A 25,661-nucleotide genomic window follows, 5' to 3' on the forward strand; every position below is an offset into this window, starting at 1 on the left:
AGCGTCTGTAAAGGCGCAACAATCTTGTTGGGTAAACATTGAGTTGGAAAGATTTAGAGAGGCTTGTGGAGAGCGGCAGATGAGTACAGCCGTTGGCAACTGCGAGGAAGGAGAATGACTGACTACCGGGCATGAGACTACCCCGGACGTCTTTGCGACTAGGCGTCTAAAAGGTCGTTGGTTCGAACTGGTCGATCTCAAAAATCCTGATGAAAAACTTCGATAACATGTTTCGAGGGGGAACCGCGTGGAGGTCGACCTGACAGGGCTTGCTAGTAATGGAGACCTTAAATTACATTACTAACAGTCTCTTTTCTCCTCTGACTACTCCATTAGGTTATACAGTCTTCATTGTAACAATTATATTTATTTATGTTAATACCTTGTTTTTATATACTCAGGTTTTTTTATTATGGTATGTAAGACCGTATGTTCGTAATGCTATCCCACATTACAGTGGAAAAATATGTTAAACACTCATACCCACAAAGTAGGGTTGGTAGCTCATTTTTTTAACGGCCTGACTAAAACACGGCTTCTGCAAATGGTTCGTCATATTTTTTTTTTATATGAAAGAAAAAGGTTTGTTCCATAGTAAGCACTTTGGTTTTGTATTCATCTTATATCTTTACAGATCTCTTTTTTATTCAGAACTTTATCGATGAAAACATTCATAGTAGGCTTTTATGTGTATTTCAAAATCTATAATAAAATTGTAACTGGTCACTGTATGTACATGGAAGGTATATAAGAAAAACTATTATAGGGGAGCTTTATGAACGCAATAGAACCTAAAACAAAGATTTTTAGAATGTTTGTCTGTATGCACACTAATCTCAGAAACGCTTAACCGATTTGAATGCGGTTTTCATTAGTGCGTTGTGGTTTGCTCCACTTGACATTTAGTGTTTGTTTTATTTCAAACGGTTCATAAATGAAAAAAAGTTATATCAATTTAAAGAATCGCATATAAAATGCTATAAAATAATCGATCAGTTGAATTGGCTGAAACTTTATGAAGGTATTAGATACGTAATTATCATTTAAGTATAAAATACCATATAAGACCGGATTCATGTAGAATTCTAATGGGAATGATATATGGGCACTACGGAGAAGCGGGCAACGCCGCGGGAAACGGCTAGTGTTTATATATATATATATATATATATATATATATATATATATATATATATATATATATATATATATATATATATATATATATACGCATATTAAATTATTACATTATAATTAAATGATACGTAAATACTTATAATTGTAGTAAATATTATGCGTAGTTGGATATTTAGTTAAAAACGGTTTTGAAGATGTAAAAATATTTACATCTCATTACTATTTTTGATATTATTATATTAAATAATTACACATATAAGTCTGTGTTTTTAATTTACTGCAGAGGGAGACTTTGTACAAAAGTCGTTTGCTTAGGCACCTTTGTCCCATTCGTGTTTCAATCGTGTTTGCATGGCTGTGTTTCAGTTAAAGGATAGGATATGGCAATGAACTTACAGGATACAAAGGAATAACACCTGAGTCTTCAGGTATGGCAACGCATGGGAGGTATCATGGGCGAAACAGTATACTCTGTTATGTCCATAGTACTGTTCATGTCTATAGGCGACGGTTTCCACTTTCCATCAGGTGGGCCGTCAGCTCGTTAGTCATTGTACGAGTAAGTTGCATAAAAAAACACTGCAAAAAGCAGTAGGTTCTCTTAGATCTTTTAGCGCATATGTAAAATATAATAATTTGACTGAATTTTAAGAGTAAGACTATTCGGCTCGTCTTTGCATGGGTAGATAGAATTTTCAAAAAAAAACATAAATATATTTGAAAATTCTATCTAAATATATAACTTGTATATAGCTTATATTACTCGCTAATAATTAAAAAAATAATTTGCCTTTAGAAAGCTATATTCTACAGGTGAAAAAAAAAATTAAAATCAGTTGAGTAGTTTTTTGGTTTATCCAAAAAAAAAATACTTTACGTACTGATTCGCGCAGGCAAAACCTCGGATAACGGCTAGTATTATAACATAAAGATTTTTTTTGTTTTAATTATGAATATAATTTTTGACGCGATCAATTTTATTAATCGGGAATAAATTGAAGTGTCTCAGAATCGACGTCAAACGGACGTTACTGTTATGCTTATTTTATAATTTTGTATATATTTTTTTTGTAGCTAGTAAATCATGTTTTATACGGAAGTAAAATTTTAACTGAAAACGGTGTGACAACGGTTTTTATAGATAAAAGATAGGTCATGCCAGCGCCATCTTGCGTGGTTTACACCTGTACCCCAAAACCTTTGAATATTAATAAGGGTCGGAGATTTCGTTAGAGCTATGAAAAACAAGTATTTGAACATTGGTTAAACGGTAGTAGGTTCAATTCTAGAGTGATAACCTGTCAAACCAAAAACTGTTATTACTAGGGAAGTCCATTTACTTAAGGGTTTTCGGCTACCTATATGTATAACTCGAAAGTAATATGGCAAAAAATTATTGCTACTATACTGTTGAACATAGCCTCCCCCATAAAGGGGGTTTTGTCAGTAGTTGCCATGCTTGGCCGGCGGGTTGGCAACCGCAGTTAGGTTTTTAGAGATGTTTTAAGAACGGCGCTGCTACCCATTCCTCCACTATTCAAATTCTCTCAGTCACCTCTTACGACACCCACAGGAAAGGAAGAGGTGTTCTATTCACTTTTTCTGGGACACAAGGCCACAAATGTACTTACAAAACTAAACAAATTACTTACTTACAAACAAACAAACAAATGTAATTAATGTAAACTATAAAATTACATTTCAGCGATTGTAAACATTTTTACATTTATATGCGGGAAAAAGTACAAAGATTCATTTCGTAAATTACCTACTCCCGAAATGAGACCTGTCAAGGTATCCGGTCTTTCTCCAACGTTCCAATTTAATTATACAAAAGAAAAAAATTTTAGAATATACCTAAATATGAGTTTTAGGTGACCGATGTAGAATTATTACTTGTTATTCTTTCTGCTGTGAATATAATTTGCTATATCTAAGGTTTTATGTACCTATTACTGTTATTTTCATACGTGTTATAAAAATATCCTGTATTCATTACGTATATCTGGATGGGTATATGATTATGGATATATCATAATAAAAATAGTGTTATTATTACCCAGGTTTTTAAGTAATATTTTTTTTTTACAACAGAGAGCAAACTAGCATGCTACTCACCTGATGGTAAGTGACTACCGCCGCCCATGATCACCCACAACACCAACGGCATTTAGATATTAGCTGTCTCCCGCGGCTCTGTCCTCGTGAATTAAAACATAAAGTATCCTATGTGCTAAGTAAAGATGTAATCTACCCGTCTACCGAATATTATTCAAATCGTGATACAGTTCAAATTCAAAAATTAGTTTTGTATGAAAGAGTAATAAATATCTGTCCATCCACCTATCTATTGTTACAAATATTCACATTTATCATCTTCATAATTTTATTTGGTAATATTGGAAAATGTAATTTCAATGCAATTATATGAATAACATTTGAAAAGAAAAATAATAATTTGTACATAGCGTGATGACTTAATGCTACACATTCTAGCTAGTACGAAAAAGAAAGAAGTACCTTACTCATAATTTATTTTATGTTAGGACTGGCAACGCATAAGAAGTACCTTAGATGGTATAATATTAGATATTCGTATTTATCTACAGGGCAAACTTAAAATAGTTATCAGTATAAAACTAACAAGCTACCAATAAAATAGAAGATATGAGGGTAGAAATTTCGTAAATCAAATTTAAAAATGATGGATAATTTTTATACTAATAGAAATTTATAAATTTTTATTAGTAGAGAAAGCTCAAAATTTTTTGTCATTTTTGTATCTAAATTTCTATAAAGAAAATGTTCAGTATCGGTGATGAAACGCTCTCTTCAAAGGATATTATTTAGATTTCAAAAAAAAGTGACAGTTTACATTTGTCCATTTAATCTGCCGTTTTCTATTTCCGTACACATTTAGTAAAATGTTATTTCATATTCTTTTCAATTTTCGAACACCTTAAAGGTGAAATACTAGGTATAAATCGAAAATCAATGTGAAAATTATCTCGATGATTCAATTGGTAGCTATTAATTTTCGCACAGCCACTGGTTACGACCCAAAGGCTTTAAATATTAACGTAATGGTGTGCCACGCCTCCTTACGAAAAAATATAGCCTGTGAGTTTTAAATTTAGAGGTTTTGGATTATTGAAAATTTAAATTCATTTCTACCGTAGGTTTAAAACCCCTGCGTTTTCTTTCTTTACATTTATTTAATCGGTTCTTATTCTACTAATATTATAAATGTATAAGTTTGTAATTATAGATTATAATCAGTTAAATTGATCTAAAAACTGAACTAAAGACTAGATTTTGATAAAATTTCAATGCGACTAATCTGTAAGTATATTCTTTCAAACAAAAAATAATTTTCCATAAAAAACACACAGCCATAATGAGAATTTTTGAAGTCGGTTCAAAGTGTACCAAATATAGTTTTTTTAATGATGAAAATGTAATGATGGCCCCACCTGTAATATCCATATAATCCTAATAATAACAGATGAAGGTAGACCACTTAGTTCACCGTAATAAATTTACCAGAAATTAACAGCTGTGATTTGGGGGGAAAGTGATTGTTAGTAATGGAGCCTGAGAATCCCATTGCTAGCAATATATCCAACCAGGTCGACCTCGTCGCGGTTCTCCCTGGAAACTATCATGGTTAATTCCTGATGAATTCATCATGATCGGCTAACTGACCTGTTTTCATTCTTATCTATCACTCTTCACTGGTGCTCCACCAGCGTATCCCATTGGCGCGGGCGGAGTTACCATGCCATTTTCACCCATCAAAAAAAAACAGCTGTGATTTTTAGAGATCGTATGGAGGTAGACTTGACAGGGTATATTGTTAGCAAAGGATATTGCATTACAAACTGCATTACTCGTTAATCAATTATGTTACTCAAACATGGATATAAATTAAATTTGATATACAGATGGATCTTAATATTCTAAATTGACACAGGATATTTTTTATCTCAATTGATTTGGGCATAGAGGCGGGCAGAATCTGCATGCGTGTCAAATTTCATAACGAATGGTTGAGCGGCTAATGCGGCAAAGGCAACAAACAAACGATGCCACTTTTATATTTATTCTTTCTTTCTTTACTGCACAAAGAGAAAAGATAAAAGTAACATATTAATAGAAAACTAATGTAAAAGAGCGTGCTTATCTCTTAAAAGAGATTTCTTTCGGTAAGCTTTCAAACTAAGATTATGTACTTGTAGATAGAGTATCTCCATACAAGCGCTTCACTAAAAAACAGATAAACTTTTTTATCCATGTGTGCGTGAATAGGGTTACCATGCAAGTAATATATGTTTATTATTTAGTAGTTATTTATTATTTACCAGAGGGAGACTTTGTACAAAAGTCGTTTGCTTCGTTTACCTCTGTCCCATTCGTGTTTCAACCGTGAAGCAGTTGTGTTTGCATGGCTGTGTTTCGGTTTACAGGATGGGATATGGCGTGAATTTACAGGGTACAGAGGAATAACACTTGAGTCCTCAGGAATGGCAACGTATAGGAGGTATCAAAGGGCGAAACAGTATACTGTTATTCCATAGTACTGCACAAGTCTATAGGCGACGGTTACCACTTTCCATCAGGTGGGCCGTCAGCTTGTTTGCCATTCTAAGTTGTATAAAAAAATAGTAGATGGGAGAAATTAGATTGTAAGGTAAAATTGGAAAATGGTAACGATACTTAACACCTATAAATATATTTAAAAGTGCAAAATAAAACAGTGCATAATAATTCATAATCTGCTTATTGTTACTGAATACCTTGATATTTATCTGAGTATAGACATATAATATATTTTTACCCGTAACCGGCGAGCATGTATGACAAGATTGATGAATGTGAAAGAAGCGAAAGAGGTTTGTTTGAATCAAAGCATTTGGCGTTTCATTGTTTCTGCCTACCCTAATGGGAGACAGGCGTGACAGATATGTATGTATGTATGTAATATATTTTTAAATCATTGAAAATAACCACTATTTTAATTTATACATGTATATTAATTTGTAAGCACACGTACATAAGTAATGTATTAATATTATACCAGAAAAATCAGTTCGTATTTCATATTTATAAAATAGATCTGATCTGGGAAGTTTTAAATGCAATTATTGACAGCATTGAATAAAAATAAATAGATAGATAGATACTCTTTATTGTTTCCTCCAAAAGATTACAATAGTAAACCTATTATAAATATAAATAATTACAAAAAATAATCACAATGAGAAAACAATGGGCGACTTTATCGCTAAGAGCGAACTCTTCTAGGCAACCTTTGGATGGAGAGGATAAACAATTTGGTGGGAGGCACGATGAAAAATTTTGTGAAAAATTTATTTATTATTTAAAAAAAATGTGTTAAATTTAGTAAAACAAACGTAGAAAAGTTTTTGACACTCGATAATCTATCTATATAACCTAAACTTTGAAGTTACATGAAAATTTTAATTATTTTTATACCAGCCGTTAACTGTCCACTGCTGAACATATGCCTCTCCCATAAGGGATGTTTTGCCAGTGGTTGCCACGCTTGAAGGCGTGTTGGCAATCGCAGTTAGGTTTTGGTGATTTTTTAAAAAGGCCGCTGCTGCCCATCCCTGACCAATAAGTTCCCTTAATCGCCTCTTATGACAGCCACAGGAAAGGCAATAGTGGTTCATTCAGTGCTGGGAATATGTTTAAATTTTGTTGTAATTCTCCTACTATTTTTTTTATTATTTAATAAACAATTTACTTATGTTGAGCTAACTGACTTGTTTTCATCGTCAGCTGTCATTTCTCACTAGTGCTCTGCCAACGTATATTAGTAGCACAGGTGGAGATTCCAATACATAGATGTAATCTACTAAATAAATGATAATCTACTTAAAAAAAAAATAAGCTGACGCATGACCAGATAGAAGTCCAAATTGCATTACTTCAATAGAACATTCTGAGATCGTATCAGTAAGAAAAGCAAATACGCACCTAAAAATAAAATTCCTTTCGGCACGGCAATCGGAATAGCATCGGGGGCGGGGAAAAACCGGTATTGTACGATTTTTACGGTTCGCTTGATGAGGGTCGTTTTATTGACTTTAAAGGTCTTTATAGAGTGCCAGATTCCAATTTACGGGCGTGTGTCCTCTCTGAACCGATAAACTTTGACGGTTTTTAGTGAGTGAGACGATTTAGCACAACGCAATGTTTGAATTTTTATAACACAATTGTTATCCAATAATTTTCAAATAGCAAGAACACAATTGTACCATAATGAAAGTGGCTTTCCACTTAACAGATTTTTTGTTATGTCACGTAATATACTTGCTAATTCGGTTTCGATTTAGGTTAGTCGTTTTGTATTAAACGAGGTTAACATAAAAATGTTTGTCTCTCACCAATTTTGTTACGATTAAAATCGGTTTTTTAGAACAACATTTTAGCTTTACGTCAAATTCGTTGATATATGTATGTGTGTGTTTGTGATTAGGCATTTTACTACATAAATCAATCTATATAGTTACTTACCTGTTAAATAAATATGAATATTTAAACTCTTCATAGAAGGAACTTCAAATAATGATATAACCTCTTCAAAGAAGGAGCTTCAAATACCTAATGATAAAACTGTACTTCATGTCATTTTATACTTATCACAACAACTTTTTTTTTATTAATAGATTTTTTTCAAAACGTAGCTCAATTGTTTAGAAATTTAAAGCGAACAATGTAAGTATTTAATTCTACCTCCAAGCGTTGGCCATTAAAAAGTGCTAAAACAGGAATCAACGGGCGGTGATAAAAACCAACCCTCTCGGTTTTCGTTGAAATTTTAACCTATGGTTCATGTTATATACTTTAAGCGGTTTTCTAAATGTTTGGGGATAATTTTACTATCGGTTTAGAGGACTATAATACAATTATCCATATCTGGGGGGAAAGGGATTGTTAGTAATGGAGACTGAGAATCCTATTGCTAGCAATATACCCACCCAGGTCAACCTCTTCGCGGTTCTCCCTGGAAACTATCATGGTTAATTCCTAATGAATTCATCATGATGGGCTAACTGGCCTGTTTTCATTCTCATTTATCACCCTTCACTGGAGCTCCGCCAGCGTATCCCGTTATCGCAGGCCATACCATTTTCACCCATCAAAAAAAAAATATCCATATCATCATATCAGCCATCAACTGGCCACTGTTGAACATAGATCTTCTCCATAAGGGAGTTTTGCAAGTAGTTGCCACGCCAGTTAGTCTTTTGGTGATGTTTTAAAAAGAACACTGCTGCCCATGCATCGACCATTAAATTACGGACCATTAAGTCCCTTAGTCATCTCTTACGACACTCACGAGAAAGGTAGAGGTGACCCATACTATGCTAGGACCACAAGGTACCACCACATATCCATATACTCGCTAATATATTGTGAGTATTTAGAATAATTATAGAAGTAACAAAACCATGTATAACCCGTGAACAGTGAAGTATTAATAGTAGAACATGAACGAACTTGATTTATTAAATCTTAATATTTGATTTCAATTCATAATTGCATTGGAAACGTAGATATCATGTGATCAATATAAAATATGTAAATTCATACAGACCAAAAAATAATTAGAAAAAAAAACAGTTAATTTTTTTTTTTTTTAATTATTTAATTAAATATTTCGTTTTAATTCAGGCTCTTACATAATGTGAACTAGTTACAGATAGAGGCTTCAATTGCAATTTTAGTATGTATAATTATTTTGTGACTGCATTTCGTTTTAAAAAGACTTTTAATTCGTCAATATTTTAATATAGCTTGTAATCGCTACATCTTATAACTTATTCACCAATTTAACAAACTTGTGTGAAATTCTTTACGAGGGTAATCAGTGAAAATTACAAGGAGTCCATGTCCAAAATCCGGTTTGGACACACGCTTTGACAATTTCTCTTTACAAAGCTTTTGTTTATTTATTTATTTAGGAGCCTTTTCAGTATATATATTATGGCAGTATACATATAAATACGATGAGATTTGAAAAAAAAATCTATTTTTAAAAACAAAATTCAACTAGATCGTAAATATATTCTACGCAATAGCATAGAAAAACATAAAAATAATATTTTTTTTTGCAACATCTAGAAGAGGATCATTGTCGATTTGTTTTGTTCGCCTGTATTTATTAATTTCAAATTGGAACACTGGAGAGTGTTCCCATTTTAAATTTGTTGCGATTATTTGGGACGGATAAAATTTTGTTACAATTTTGATAAAATCTGCATGTATTCGCGTTCTAAATTCAAATGTATCTACAAAACGCCTCATCGTCTATGTATAGAATCAATTTATTTTAATGGAGGAATAGTGATGTAACTAAATAGAAATAATTTCTTCACGACTTCTATTTTGCTTTTTGCTGACTTTATTTGTCAATGGTAACAAATCTACTTTGTCTATGATAAAAAGAAACAAGTTTTGAAAGGATCTTTCAACATTGAGATGTTTTTACTATTAAAGGGCCCCGCGATTGACCTCAATCTCAGCTGATGGGAAGTGATGTTGAGGTTGAAGGTAGAGCTCGCTGACCCATGAACAGTCTATTCACTTTTGCCTTGAAAGGGCCTAGATTATATAAAGTTACTTAGTAGCTATGTCCGCGACCTCGTTTATGTAGCTGGTTTTATATTTTCCCTCACATGTGAGACATTTTCTCAAATTATAAAATATTTTGTATTTTTTTGTATTTAAAGAATATCATACTAAGGCGAAATTCGTTCAGTAGTTTTTGCGTGATAATTGTATAGACAAGATTAGGTGTAATTTTTTTATGTGTATAAGGTCTAAAATGAAATCTAAGATCCGTTTTTGAGACTCGATGCTATCTATGTATATAACATAGATAGTATCGAGTCTCAAAAACGGGTCAAATTTCTGTCAGCTAATTGTCAGATTAGTTAACTGGTTTTTTATTAATGTTCTATATACTTACGCATGTAATGTATCTTGACGTATCTATGTTTAATAATTTAATAAATAAAATGCGTTTTTACGCATTAAAAAGATGCAAAAATTTGAAAAAAAAAATATAAAAGTTATAAAGGAAACAGTTATGGCTATTTATCTCGCAAAATTTTATAAAAACGTGACCCTTTTTTTTCGAAGCATTTGTATGCAATCTATCTATATAATCTAATAATAATAATAAAATATATAAAATATGAGGGTAATTGAGAATATTTATTGATTTTTAACTATTGCACATTCTTTTTTAAATACATTAATATTGTTGCTTTGTATTTTTTTTTCTTTTATTGATATGAAGATTGTGATAGTAATTTTTATCATTCATAGTTTTTTTTTGTAAACTTAACTTTATTTGAAAAAGCAACAGCTGTGTTTTATGCCTGTTCTTCTCAGCTGAAATTGTATTTCGAATTGGGCGGCAGATGTATAAATAAGCGTTTCTCATAAAAGGAGTTTTGACAGTAGTTGCCACTCTTGGCAGCCGGATTGGCAACCGCAGTTAGGCTATCAGAGATATTTCAAGAGGGACGCTGCTGCCCATGCCTCGCCATCCCTTAGTCGCTTCCTACGACACCTACGGGAAAGGAAGGGATGGCCTATTCCATACTGAGATTACAGGATCCGAAACATATAATTATTATTATAAAACTTACCAGCTTTACAAGGATCCATTCCAAGATCACCAGAATCCTTATTCTCGTAATGTGTAGACAGCAACTCGTCTATCGTATACTTATGCGGCTCATCCCTCCCGTCCGACGAGGCCACTTCGGACAGTGCGCATGTAAATATAACCATTATAACACCAACCACTGACGAGCGCACACGTCTACACCATAAAGTCATTTTGAAATTCATTTTCGCACTGTTTCAATTCACTATACCATAATAAATGGTTCGTAATTATTGAATCTGAAACAAAGAGAGAATATAAGTTACTTTATATTGATATTTATTTAAATTCTATTGTAAATTTTATATGAACATATCGCATTTTGCATAACTAACAAAGTTTAAAATGTTCGTCGTGTGGTCCCGGGATAGAATGGTCTACCTCTTTTTTCCCGTGGGTATTTTTTTTAATAGGTGATAATAGAATGGTAACCTCACTTGTGCTGTCGGTGTATACTGGAGAGGCACCAGTGAGGGACGATAATGATGTAAAATATGATGTTTTGAAAACAGTGTGTGTATGTTTCAGTTTGAATGGTTGATATTACAACCATCAAGACCAATTAACACCAAGGTCTGGAATTAATGCATTTACGTTGTTGAATGATAGTTTCTTCATCTTTTACGCGGATAAAAAAAATCATTATAATGTAGTTTTTCAACATTGATACCCTTTAAAAACCCCTTTTACACTCTTTGCAGGTGGGTCGTCTTCATTCTTATGGCATCTGGTAAAATGATTGCCTCCCGTGGGTATTAGGCGACTAAGAGAACTTAATGGTCCCGGGATGGGCATTACCGTCCCGTTTGAAATATCACGAAAAGCCTAACTGCGGTTGCTAACCCGCCTGCAAGCATGGCAACTACTGGAGAAACCCTCCAGTAAGATGAGGCCTATGTTATTGATAAAGGCTGGTGTAATGATGATGATGGATGACGCTTTGGAAAAATGTTCAATATTTCTAACACAAGTAGAAACATAGCTTGAAGAGGTCACTAATGATTTTGATTAAAATTATTAGATTTTTTGAAGTCGGCTAAATATACCTATGTATAATTTAAAAAGAATCTGTAATTCATGAATAAAGACCATTTTTTTCTTTTTTTTATATTTATATAGATACCTATTCTATTTTTAGAAGTAGGTAATCAAAGACTTACAGCAAAATCAAATTGACCTATTCAGAAACTCATCGTCAAATTTTGTGTGTAAATAAAATGGAAATATATCTAATTATGATAATACGTGAAATGGGATACACGCAGTAAATTCTCAATCTAAATTGGCCCTCAGAAAATTACTTACACATATTAAATTTCACACTTTCTGCGTCAAAATTTTCAATTTTACTTAGTAATTGATAATTTAAATAGTCGAATTCAAAATTGATTCAGAATTGCATAAAATAGTTTTTTTTTATACCACTGAGGTGGCAAACAAGCATACGGCCCACCTGATGGTAAGCGGTTACCGTAGCCTATGAACGCCTGCAATACCAGAGGTATTACACGCGCGTTGCCGACCCTGAAGAAACCTTTTTACCCCCCTTAGTTAAAAAAAAAAAGACAAATTGGGGAAAACAGCCACAAATAAAGAGGAACGTATCGAGAACATCCTGTTTTTGGAGGTTTAAAAGACAAATGTTGTACTTTGAACGATAGTGTAAACAGTGTCTCGTGCAACTTACGAATCCCTCTTCAAACTATGTTTAGTGGAAACGTTAATCTTGCAAATAGGTTACAATGACAAATAGAGTACTTCTGTTGGAGACCACAGGAACCGCAGGAGTGGCTTTTGTTATTAGCAGCGTACGGGTAACAGTTGTATGTAGTATATCTTCGCAATTCAATATCGGACAAAACTTTTTACGTTTTATGGAGACGGATAACGAAGATCGTAGATGATGTAGATTTTGGGAGTAGATTCTGGGGGTCTACTGTGACATTAAATTATAAAATTTCGGACTTAATTTTGTATTTTCCTTCATGCCAAAATCAGTAAATGGAGCTTAAAATTTTGTTCGTCATAAATCTTACCATAAAAGTCCAATAGAATCACATTTTAACATTATTATTTTTAAACGAAATGTATTATGTAATTTTTACATCAAATTTGTGTTATGTTTGGCCCTGAAATTTCGTAAAACATTTCATGGTAGGTAAAAAAAGTAATGGTAAATAATTTTGACCTGTCTATAATGTAAAATATATGATATGTACATATATTCCATGCTCACCTACAAAATTATTATGGAAGGCTTAAATTTTTTTCGTTCTTCAATCCTCGATCATATTTTTGAAAAATATATAGTTTCACTCATAAAACATTACATAAAAATAATAATTATATATTTTTATTCTATTTATGTAAGTATATTTTATAGGATAGGAATCTACTACTAATGTTATAAATATGTTACTTTTTGAATTATTCGACGTTTATTACTCAATTACGGTTCTACGGCTGGGTGGATTTTATTGATATATACACATACATATATGTATGTGTATATATATATATATATATATATATATTTCGAAAATCGGTTTAGAACTAATAGAGTTATGACATAATAATGCAATGGAATAAAAATAGTATATTAATAAAGGAAACATGAAAATTATTTTAAAACTGCTTTCGTCAAACTTAATTTCAAGGCCTTTGTGTGAGCTATTCGAAACGCGTCGTTTCCATAACAATATGCGTTTCCATAACAGTATATCCAGTTTACGGCCGTATAATATTTTCTGCTTTTCATTTTATTATTTTTTTACAGAACAAATGAGCATGACAATGTCATAAAAATCCAACTATGTATAACATTTTTAAAGATTCTTTTGTGTCCTATGAATATCATAACCGCCATATGTGCCCCGGCATAGAATAGACCACCCCTTCCTTTCCTGTAGGTGTCGTAAGAGGCGACTAAGGAGGGCGAAAGATAGGCAGCAGCGTCCCTCTTAAAACATCTCTAAAACCTGATTGCGGGCAGTAGTGGCCATACTTGCCAACCCTTGCTTGCCAAGTATGGCCACTACTGGCATAACCCCCCCCAAGGGGTGGTTTATGTTCGGCAGTGGACAGTTAAAGGCTGATATGATGATTCTAAGGTTGCCTGGAAGATATCGCTATTTAGTAATGAGACCGGCCATTTTTGCTTCTTTATTATCTTGTATATAATGAAATTTATATAATTAAGTATTTATTTTGTTTGTGCACATATTATTAATCTTTATAATCTGTATTATTCATTGAAGGGAATAACAAAGAGTTTTCATTCATTCATTGAAATCTTTTCAAACACACTATGAATGCGCCGTGTAGTTCCGACATAGAACGCGCCATCCCTTTCTTTTATGTGGGTGTCGTAAGAGGCGACTAAGGGAACTTAATAGTTAAGAGATGGGCAGCAGCGTCTCTCTTTAAACCACCAAATTCTCTCTTTAATTCACCAAAGCTTAATTGCGCTTGCAAATCCGGCTGCGAAGCGTGGCAATTACTGGAAAAACCCCTTAAGACGAGGCATATGGCCAACAGTAGACAAAGCCCTCCTTATAGGGAAGGCCTATGTTCAACAGTGGGCAGTTAATATCTGATATAATGACAATGATAAGACTATCAATAGACTTCGGACCTTTTTAAATAATAATACGGTTAAAGGAATTTTCTCCCGAAAACGCTTAGGTTGTTTTTTTTATACAACTTAGAATGGCAAACAAGCTGACGGTCCACCTGATGGAAAGTGGTAACCGTCGCCTATAGACATGAGCAGTACCATGGATATAACTATAAAAGTATACTATTTCACCCATGATACCCCCCATGCGTTGCCATTCCTGAGGACTCAGGTTTTATTCCTCTGTACCTAGTAAGTTCACGCCATATCCCACCCTTCAAACCGAAACACAGCCATGCAAACACAACTGCTTCATGGTTGAAACACGAATGGGACAGAGGTAGTCAAGCAATCGACTACAGTATGGGATTCTTCATAAAGGATATATTGAGGTTTCTTCAGGGTCGACAACGTGGACATGACACCTCTAGTAGTGCAGGCGTCCATAGCTACATTAACCGTTTACCATCAAACTGGCTGTATGCTTGTTTGCCACTTTTGTAGTATAAAAAGTAAAAATAAAAGATTTCATTTGTACATAAAAAGGTCATGTCTCTAGCATTCCCACAATTAAGACGAATCAAACGACACCCCATTTATTATAATCCATCAAGACGTCTTGGCTGTTGGTACATCGCGTCGAAGATCCTTACATACCTACATATACAGCGTTAGGAGTAACCAAACAACTAATATTCGAGGTCACCCTGATAACTTATGTTCGAGTTAATAAAAAAAAAATAGTTTATTAAATTTACCTCTAGAAAACCGAACCTAGATGCTAAAGTTTATCATATATATTCAGCTTTTATACTCCATAGAGAGCGTTCAGCGCTGTTTCACCGCGTTCAGCGCTGTTTCGCCGCATTCACCGTCGAACGCGGCAAAACAGTTCTTTATAGTGATGTTTCGTGACTCCTTGTCGAGAAGTTTTTGCATTGATTTGATTTATTATTGCGTAATCATTAAAGAGTGCAGACGTATTTTATAGTTAATTATTTTATTTTTATGAAATGCAGCAGCGTATTCTACATCGTACGCAGTAGACAAGCGTTTCAGCGGAGATAGCACGCTATGACGGATTTTCACGTTCTTACGACGCCGTATGCGGCTGAAAAAAGCAGAGCTGTATAAGTGTGACCAAAATTGTTCAGCGAAACGCGAATGGAGCTAAATAAGTACCTAATACTGCCTCACGGGAAGAGACGGAATTGGTATTGCGGGGACTAGCAATAAATAGTCCAATTGCCATGGAATTCCTCTGGAAAATAATGTGGTTCTTCATCATCATCATTATCTCGGCCATTACCTGACCACTGATACTGTCGTACACGACAATAAGAAACGGTCCCGAGCGACTTGCATTTATTATACATACATATTGTGGGTAATTCTATATAAATTCTTCATGATAAGTCAAATAACCTGCTTTTATCCTCTTCAATCATACCGCGCTGGTAACCCGGAAGCATATACCGATAACGTAGCGAGGTTATTATTCTATTATCATTAATTTAAAGTAAATTTTCCATATCAATATCTAATACGGTATGGAGGGGGGGGGGGATTGTTAGTAATGCGGGCTACCAGTCCCATTTTTAGCAATATACCTTATCAGGTCGACCTCCACGCGGTTCCCCCTGGAAACCATTGTTTTGAATTCCAGGTGTATTCATCATGATGGGCTAACTGACCTGCTTTTTCATTATGCACCTATCATCCCTCACTGGTACCCCGCCAGCGTATACCGTTAGCATACCGTTCCATTCCATTATCATCGTTAGGCGAGGTTACCATTCCATTATCATCCATTAAAAAAAATACGGTATGGAGGGAGGGTAAAGGGGAAGGTATTGTTATTAATGAAGTTAAATAGCATTGCTAGCTACCTTATCAGGTCGATAACCTCACCGTTCCCTCTGGAAACCATTGTGGTTAATTCTAGTTCAATTAGCCACTATGGACCAATTGATCATTTTTTTGTTTAGTCTGGAAAATGTTTTATGCAGAGCGGAGGTGAATGGGTACTGTAGGAATCCCCCCGTTAGGCGGGGGTGTACCCAACAAAAACCAGACGATATACCCTCGAGGTGCCATATGTCGGGGACATGGGTTCGCTTTCGCACTCACCACATCTCCGACGGCATGGGCCAATTGACCTGCCTTCGTCCTCACCTGCCATCCGTCACTGGTGCCCCGCCAGTGTATACCGATCGAACAGTCGAGGTTACTATTCCATCTTTACCCATTAAAAGAAGTACGGCATGAATTATAAAACGAATCAAGCGGTATCCATTTATTTACTTATCTCTAAATAGTGTAAACAAAATACGGACGCATTTATCTATTTTTCCATTTATTCTACTTAAACACGCAACGAATTTTGATACGGGCTTCACTGTCGTTTAGATATTTTTAAAAGACGTCCAAAAGAATGAGATAATTAAAGTTATCTCAGTGTGTTTACGATTACAGACGCTTTTTTTAATTCTATATGGATAAAAATCAACCCTATTTGGATGCATTGTTTTTTGTTGTGTTGTTTTAACAAGGTTTTACTTTTAATAAGTGAAGATGGAATGGTAACCCTATCGGTATACGCTGACAGGGCGCCAGTAAAAGATGACAGGCGAGGATAAAGGATCAGTTGGCCTATAATGACCAATTATACAAGAATCAACCACTATAGTTTTTAGGTAAAATCGCGTAGAGGTCAACCTGATAGGTTATATTGCTAGCAATGGGCCTATCTAACCTCATCACCTAACGATTCTTTTCTCCTCGTCATAACAAGGTTAGAAACCTTCTAATCTAAAAGAATCTTTTTTTAAGATATAGTAAGGGAGATCTTGTAAAAATATAAACAGAATTGTTATTGCATTGGTTTGTGTTATTAACGAAGTTTATGTAATTAAGTAATTATTACATACTAGCGGCCCGTCCCGGCGTCGCACGTGTGGACATTTTTAACATTTCCCTTCACTGCTCTGCTCCTATTGATCGTAGCGTGATGAAAAGTATACTATAACCTGCTCAGGAGTATAAAGAATAATTGTACCAAGTTTCGTTAAAATCCGTCGAGTAGTTTTTGTTTCTATAACGAACATTCAGACAGACAGACACAAAAATTTTACTGTTTGCATTTTTGGCATCAGTGTCGATCACTAATCACCCCCTGGTAGTTATTTTGGAAATATATTTCATGTACAGAGTTGACCTCTCTACAGATTTATTATAAGTATAGATTTTTAATCTATATAATTTGTATCATTTTTCAAAGGGAATAATAAAGAATATTCATTCATTCATTTATTCATTCATTCGTGGTAACATTGTAATCTATACTAATATATGTAAACTTGTGTATAAATAGACAAATTTAACGTTCTGTAGTTACACCCGAGCGAAGTTAGTCGCTATATTAGATCTATAAATAGCGCATAGTTTGTAAAGTCAAACAAACCTCACTTGTTTCTTGTCTATGCAAATTTCTACGGACGATGGCAAACAAGCATTTTATGGTGTTCCAACATTAGGCGTTTGATGTGATAGTTCTACGTAACTGAGAGGTGGAAATTCACAAAGTTGTAGGAAAGTTTGCAACAAGTTTCCAGCAAAATAGTTGAAATTAATGGATCGTCTACTCTCTAATCAATATACGTCTATAGAGGGGCTAACTTAACAGCAGATTTTCGGTTTGATTATATGTGGTACTGGTGGACAAGTTGTAAATGAGGTCTCGAGTTCGAGTCTCGGTTAGGTAAATTTAGGAAATAAACTTTTGTAATTTTATTTTTTATAAACACTGGGGGCAAACGAGCATGCGGCTCACCTGATGGTAAGTGACTACCGCCGCCCATGAACACCCACAACACCAACGGTATTGCAGGTGTGCTGCTGGTCATTTAAAAAGGTATATGCTCTTTTCTTGAAGGTAATGATGTTGTATCCTATGGCTTGTATCTCTTGTTGTCTGGTATCTCATAATACAGGGGGTCCTAGCTCGATCTTACTAATCAACGGCGATTAGTAAGATTTGTATGGCTTTTATAATTATTGTTAATTAATTCGAAATATTACTTCATAAATCCCCACGATATCTGCTAAATTACTACATAGTATAAAACAAAGTCGCTGTTGCTGTCTGTCCGTCCTTTGTATGCTGATATCTTTAAAACTACGCAACGGATTTTGATGCGGTTTTCTTTAATAGATAGACTGGTTCAAAAGGAAGGTTTATATGTATAATACATGCATAATATAGTAAAGAAACACTGATAATTTTAGAAGTTTCTAATGTGATGTGATATAATGTGCACCCGTGCGAAGCCGGGGCGGGTCGCTAATAATTAAAATAAGTAATAAAAATAATTATTTTCCTTAATGTTTTACCCTGTTAACTTTCTTAACTATACAATAGTATCACACCTACGTGTACAACAATTAGTCCATTACCTAAGGTTGTCTTGAAAAGATCGCTCTCAGCAATAAAACCGCTTTACTTATATAATTGTTGTGTACTTATACAATTGTATCATTATATTTATTAATTGTCTTGCTTATTTTCTGTATTGTATAATGCAAATGAAGTATACTCATACATTGATTCATCCATTTTTTGTATCATCATCATCATCATTATTATTATATATATTACCAGAGGGAGACTTTGTGCAAAAGTCGTTTGCTTGGGCACTCCTGTCCCATTCGTATTTTAATCGTGAAGCAGATGTGTTTACATGGCTGTGTTTCGGTTTGAAAGGTGGGATATGGCAGTGAATTTACAGGGTACGGAGGAATAACACCTTAGTTCTCAGGAATGGCAACGCATGGGGGGTAACATGGACAAAACAGTATACTCTGTTATGTCCATGATACTGTTCATGTCTATAGGCGATGGTTACCACTTTACATCAGGTGGGCCGTCAGCTTGTTTGTCATTCTAAGTTGCATAAAAAAAGCCTTTAATGCCCACTGCTGAACATAAGCCCCCCATTGGGGGGTTATTTTTGTATAAGTGTGTGTTAATATCTGATGGAGTTCATCAACATAAAAAAAAATATATTCAAATACGTTGAGCCGTTCCAAACGTGACTGAGTAGCAAACACCAAACATTTTTACATATTCGCCGCGTCTAATCGAATAACGATCTACTTACATAACAAATATATTTCAAATCCCTTCAACCGTTTGAAGAAAACTGAATGGAATGGAATAAAATTTGGTGTACTTATAGACGGACTATATTCTGAATTGACAATTAAAGAATTAGGGCAAACAAAATAGATGTTTTTGCCCTGAGTCTTTCTAAACGTAAAAGTGAGTTTGCTACCTTTTTGCACCTTAACGTTTTAGCAATTACTATGAAATTTGGCAAACACGTATTATATGGGTTGGAGAAGAAATATAGGATATAATTGTCGGAAACAACAAAGATAAGTTTTAAAATTCCAGTTGTCCATATATAAAGACATTGTTAAAAAAAAACAACATAAATTTTAAAAATGAAATGGTATACTTTATCTCGATCACGCGGACGAAGTCGTGGATAAAAGATAGTTCTGATTGTACTATTTTACACAATACTTTTTTTCATCTTTAATCACACCTGTGATCCTTTGAACCGGATTTCTTTTCAAGATTCCACAAACTAGCACCAATCCGTGCCGAATATGTCTATATCGGATTTTCTTCAAATCCTCCAACTCAAACGCTGGAATAAGTGAAAAAAATATGTGAAAGCGTTACAAATAAGGGAACCGGTGGAGTGTCAAATGGTTCTCTTTTATCTTTGTAAGGGTTTTTTTGTACAGCAAAACATTTAGTTATCTCTAACAGGACGAAATACTGACGATTCGTTTTGTGAACTTTTACGATAGCGCCGAGGTCACGGCCGGAAGATAAACGCTTCTCGTTTCGAGACGTTTTTTTATGAATTAATTGTCTAGACTATTTATATTGTAAAGAAGAACACGTAGGGTTGGTAAAACTGTAAACGAAAGAAGCGTTTTGTAACTACTTACCACGTGGCATGTCTGTTTAAGAAATGAGTCACATGGCTTACGTTTTGTAGCTACAAATACGTATATTCGGGGGGTAGGGGATTGTTAGTAATGGGATCAAATAGCTTCATTACTAGCAATATACCCTATTAGGACGACCTCCACGTTATTCCCTCTGGAAACCGTCGTGTTTAATTCTAGTTGAATTCTTCAAGATTGGCTAAATGACCCGCTTTCATCCTTATCTGTCATCTCTCACTGGTGCCGCGCCAGTATATAATGCGCAGGCGGGGTTACAATACCATTATCACCCATTTAAAAAAAAATACGCATGTTCGCTCAAGTAATGAGTCAAATGAATTAAATAACTAACAACATTGTAAAAAATTTGTTTGAATCGAAGCATTTGGCGTTCCATTGTTTCTGCCTACCCTAATGGGAGACAGGCGTGACAGATATGTATGTATGTATTGTAACATTTTTATTAAACGTACAGTATATTTTATCAATAGGTGTTATCTGTAGGTATATTTTTTATGGTATTTTGTAAAGCAAACGAAAGTTACAGTAAACAATGAGTAGCTGAAATGGTGTTGATGAAAAAGATGCTATCTTCATTTCATCCATTCATCTGTTGTAGTCATGGTTCGTGTTGTGTAACACTACTCCAGTTGTATTTCTAACCTATTGTGATGCCTCAATATAGTTGTTAGATATAGAAATGGTTATATCATTTTTAAAACTTATGTACATTTTTTAACGATGTCTAAATACATGCGCAACGGAAATTTAACGAGCTTATTTTTTTGTCAAGAGGAAATGCTCATGTAGACCCAACGAGCATACTATGTTTATTATTTCCGACAATTATTTTAACTTCATTCCAAAGTATTCTTCAGAATTTATTACATTATGACATAATTTAAATATCAAATCACTGGTTAGTTCATTAGAATTATTTTGTTTAATTCCGCTACCGTTCGTAGTAACATATTGATTTGCCCGAAGATGCCTCGTTTAGAGGTGAAATACGTGTCGCAAAACATGCGTGAACGAAATGACGGTCGGAGGTCGATGGCTAATATGGAAGGTTCTAAAATTTCAAGTAATAATAATAGTAGTCAATCTTCGAGTGTTTGCAGTCATTAACGAAACATAATAAGTTCACAAAATTCCCGTTATTCACGTATATAGACATTCAAATTGTTAAATTTTATTCAATTTTGACCCAAGAGGTCTATGTTATCTTAATAATATCTCATCGTTGAAGACAGGTGTGATATATTATTGAAGGTAGTTTTAATTTAATTACGTATACATAAGGGCTCCTAGTACTAACAATAATATTGGACCGTGTATGTTCTAAGTAGTACAATCGCAACAACTAATCAGCCAGTGTTCTTTGACCCTTACGTTTTGATTCACATCGTATATACATCTTTTGGACCAATTGAAAATGAACCCTCTCGTAAATACATATGGTTTAATTTTGTACAAAATTCTTAGCACATAGGTTGTTTCTCCATGAAAACCTCGATAGGACTCCGGTCACCATTATCACACAAAGATAAGGGAATACATTCCAATAATAATGTGGTAGCTTTCTTTGTACGCACATCGGCAAATAGATTGAAATGGCCGTAATTTCGCGGGAAATGGGCACACTTAGTACGCTGGGTTGATAAGGTACAACGTACGTATATCTGTCTGTTTATGATCCTCTAATGTTTTAATAGAGTTACAGTCTAATATTTATATATGTGTATATTTTTCTTTCGTACCTACTATTATTACCGTTGGATCTTTTAAAAAAAGGGTAAATTCATTTTATCTCTCTTCTGTAACATGAATTAGAGTGTCATCAGTGTGTTCAAATATATTGAATTTGTATATATTTTATATTTATATTTGTATTATTTTTAGGTTTGTTTACGTATATATTATTATATAAGTATGTATGGTTATGCTTTGAATATATAGTAAAATTTAAATATGTTTTATGTCCATGGTACTGCTCATGTCTATAGGCGACGGTTACCACTTTCACTTCAAAAAAATCTCTTTCACTATTGATACCCACATAATACTTCCTATACCACTGTATTGTGTAATCAACACAATATTAAGGGAAGGGATTTCTTACAGATACGAGTAAGTTCACCTTTGTTTACGTTATTTCTGACATTTGTGACTATTATTGTATTTCTGAGTGCAATAAAGAATATATTATTTATTTATTTAATTAGTATTCTTTTTTTTTAAATTAGTATTGAGAAATAATTCTTGTAAGAAATAATTTACAGTGGTACCCTGCACTTTGGTCGTTTTGTTAAGAGAAGGACTGGCTGAAAACCAGCGTTGTGCAGCTGTTCACATTGCGCTGGGACACTCACAGCATCGCTGAGCCCGTTCCTTTTGCCGGGTGTGGGACACTTTTTGTATATGTTATTTGTATTTTATATTGTAATTGTATGGCAGTAAATGTTTCTATTCTTATTCTATTCTATTTATTTAACTCTTTATTGCACCATAAATAAAAATATACAATGACAAGTAAATAATTCAAGTGAAATACAGTAAGATAAATACAGATTGAAATATACACATAAAGGTACAAAAGGCGGTCTTACCGCTAGGGCAATCTATTACAGACAACTTTTGGTTAAAGGAGAACAGATAGATATTATCATCATCATTTCAGCTTTTAACTGCTGAACATATACCTCCCCCTTAGGGGGTTTTGCTAGTAGTTGGCACGCTGGGCAGGTGGATTGGCAACCGCAGTCAAACTGTTTTTTTAAAGATTTTTAATAGGGACGCTGCTGCCCATCCCTTGCCCTGCCTTAGTCGGCTCTTACAACACCCACGGGAAGGGAAGGGGTGGCCTATTCTATGCCACCACAGAATATATATATAAACAATAACCTCATGATATGAACAATCCTATGGAATGGTTGTTTTTTAAGTTCTAAAGATAGGATTTGATAATGAAATTATATACGATTATTATAAACGATATCTATACATATATCGTTTCAAAACCCCCCTTATGGGGGAGGCCTATGTTCAGCAGTGGACTGTTAAAGGCTGATTAGATGATGACGAATATTAATATGTATGACTTGCATTAATTATTTTGTTTGTTTTGTATAAATTGCATTTAATATACTTCTTATCTGTACGATATTAAATAAACAAAAATGATTCTTAATATAAACGATTGTTTATTTTTTCTAAATATAAGGCGATAACCCTTTAAAGATAAACAAGTCAATAACTATATTTTCGCTGGTTGTTGGCTACTATATTATATTATTTTTAATACTGTATTATATTATGGTGGTCCATTCTATGTCGTGTGGTCTCGGCATAGAATGGGCCATCCCTTCCTTTCCCGTGGCTGTCGTAAGAGGCGACTAAGGAAATTTAGTACTTGACGGATGGGAAGCAGCGTCCTTCTTAAAATATCATAATATCGGTTGTCAACCCGCCTGCCAAGCGTGGTAAATACTGAAAACATTCTCCTGGAAGAAGCCTGGAAGAGGCCTGTGGTAGGCCTTTGTTCAGCAGTATAATTAAATAGTTTTTTTTTATTAATCTGATTTAGGAATAATTCCAATATGATTTTCATGTCGGAGAGGGGGAGGCGTATGTTCAGTAATGAACTGTTAGCGACACAGGCTACTTTTATCCCATTTATTATAATAGTCAATCAATATTTTCCGGTAAATCGAACGGCATTGCAACCACAACTATTACCTCTATATGACGTCACACGGACGTGCTTCGCCGACACATTTATGACCGTACATGTACGTACATATAATATAACAGGTGACGCAGGTAGTAACTCTTATTACCATCAAGCGGCGTGCGAAACTTGACAGTTTAATTTACGTTTTGTCAAAATTAATACAAATATCCCACCGGCGGTGTTCCGTTCCGCCCCACGTAACATTTCACGTGTTACGCCGTAAATCGTTGGGCGACGTTAGCCACGTATTCACACATTTACCATGATTTATGTATCGTATACATTTGTATGTCTTCATCTATTTAATGTTTGTACTGTTACACGCAGAATTTATTCATTGTAATTCAAATTATTTATTTATTTATACATTAGTACATGTATGTGTTCGCCGTGTGTGCCCCGGCATAGAATGGGTCACCCCTTCCTTTCCCGTGGGTGTCGTAAGAGGCGATTAAGGCAGGGCGAGGGATAGGCAGCAGCGTCCCTCTTAAAACATTCTTAAAGGCCTTACTGTGGTTGTCAATCCGCCTGTCAAGCGTGGCAACTACTAGTAAAACTCCCCTTATAAGGAAGGCTTATGTCCAGCAGTGGACAGTTAACGGGTAAAATAATAATACATGTATGTGTACATGGCGAACTTAATGCTAAAAGCATTCTCTCCCAGTCAACCATAGGGAAGTGTCAGAATACTCGAATGCGGTACTAGTAATTATTGATATACATACATACTAAAATTACATATATAAACAAATAAATATATATAAATAATAAGTAAACTTACACATAGGCTAATATTACGTAATAGGTATATGTAAGTAAAAAACATAGTACCGACAAGCAATATCCGTTCGCGAGTATGACGGAAAAGCAGCCAACATTATATTCTACCAGGTCGTCATTGTCTGGTGTAAATAATAATAATAAAAATGATAAACAATGTTGCCTGTATTATTATTGATTGTGTAATACCAACCTACAAATATTTGGGTATAAAAAAAAATCAAATATTTATCTATGGTCCGTGACAAAATACAGATAATACTTTCAGATATTTATTGCAATATCTTTTAGTTCGCAAATGTTTCGTCTCATTTAACTTTGTCGAAGTTAAATGTTCATGAATAAAGATGTTTCTTTAGTATACTTTTTTTTTTTTTATAAATTAGCCTCAGCTTTATAACAAATGACGGAATTATTTCTCATATTTTAATTGAGATATATATACAATACGCTTTGATAAAAATGGCACAGATTCTAAGTCTGTCTCTCTAAATCTTTTCTTTTTATTTTCCTTTCCTTAGTAACATATCGACCGTTGCTTATTTTTCTTTATGTGAAAGATTGCCACTTTATTTCCATTAAAAAATATGCTTTATTTCCTATAGTGTTTTTTATTTTAATAATGTCCTAATAGCTGTTTAATAGGATCATTTATTCATTCA

At 34.1% G+C, this 25,661-nt stretch overlaps 1 protein-coding gene across 1 annotated transcript in view; it reads right to left on the reverse strand.

The window, feature by feature from the left end:
* Positions 1 to 25,661, reverse strand: part of LOC113515652 (tolloid-like protein 1) — a gene marked incomplete at its 3' end in the record, with an annotated part of 106,644 nt that overhangs the window by 72,990 nt on the left and 7,993 nt on the right. Inside the window, 1 exon segment of the mRNA XM_052893334.1 lies at positions 10,827 to 11,085. Within this exon segment, the coding sequence (XP_052749294.1) occupies positions 10,827 to 11,031 (205 nt within the window).

This window comes from Galleria mellonella, unplaced genomic scaffold (assembly GCF_026898425.1).
Source record: "Galleria mellonella isolate WM207_F2 unplaced genomic scaffold, CSIRO_AGI_GalMel_v1 utg173, whole genome shotgun sequence".
Taxonomy (NCBI): Eukaryota; Metazoa; Arthropoda; class Insecta; order Lepidoptera; family Pyralidae; genus Galleria; species Galleria mellonella.